This window comes from Calidris pugnax, unplaced genomic scaffold (assembly GCF_001431845.1).
Source record: "Calidris pugnax isolate Ruff unplaced genomic scaffold, ASM143184v1 scaffold568, whole genome shotgun sequence".
Taxonomy (NCBI): Eukaryota; Metazoa; Chordata; class Aves; order Charadriiformes; family Scolopacidae; genus Calidris; species Calidris pugnax.
The window spans coordinates 42610-43204 of NW_015091260.1; the positions used below are offsets into that span (position 1 = coordinate 42610).

At 69.9% G+C, this 595-nt stretch overlaps 1 protein-coding gene across 1 annotated transcript in view; it reads left to right on the forward strand.

The window, feature by feature from the left end:
* Positions 1-197: 197 nt before the first annotated feature.
* LOC106898893 (vitamin K epoxide reductase complex subunit 1-like protein 1) overlaps positions 198-595 on the forward strand; it is a 1001-nt gene continuing 603 nt past the window's right edge. The window contains exons 1-2 of the mRNA XM_014960473.1: positions 198-237; positions 426-593. Of these exons, the coding sequence (XP_014815959.1) occupies positions 198-237; positions 426-593 (208 nt within the window). The remainder of the gene's footprint in view (positions 238-425; positions 594-595) is intronic.

The window sequence follows — 595 nt, forward strand, 5'->3', positions numbered from 1 at the left end:
GGGGTTCTTTGAGGGCGCTGCTCGGGGGCGTGGCTAAGGGGCTCGGGGGCGCGGTTTAGGCGGTAGGTGTGGCTTAAGGGATGGTTTGAGGTCGCCACTCGGGAGGGGGCGTGGCTTGGAAGGTCGGGGGCGTGGTTTGGGCGTTGGGCGTGGCTTAAGGGGTTGTTTGAGGTCGCTGCTCGGGAGGGGGCGTGGCTATGGGACTCGGGGGCGTGGTTTACGCGGTGGGCGTGGTTTGTGGGGGTGTTCGAGGGCGCCGCTGGGGAGGGGGCGTGGCTTGGGGCCCCGGGGGCGTGGTTTAGGCGGTGGGCGTGGCTTTGTGGGTTGTTTAAAGGTGCTGCTCGGGAGGGGGCGTGGCTTTGCGGCTCAGGGGCGTTGCGGGGGGGCGTGGCTTGTCAGGAAGTCCCCGCCCCCCCATGTGTGAGGTGGGGGGGCATGTCCCCGCGGTTTGGGGGCGTGTCCGTGGTTGACCCCGCCCCCCGCTGTCAGGTGGGGGCGGGGCCTGGGCCTGGTGGAGCCGCTGCTGGGGAAGGAGAGTCCCCTCAACGTCCCCAACGGAGCCATCGGCCTCCTCTTCTACCTCCTGCAGGGGCTG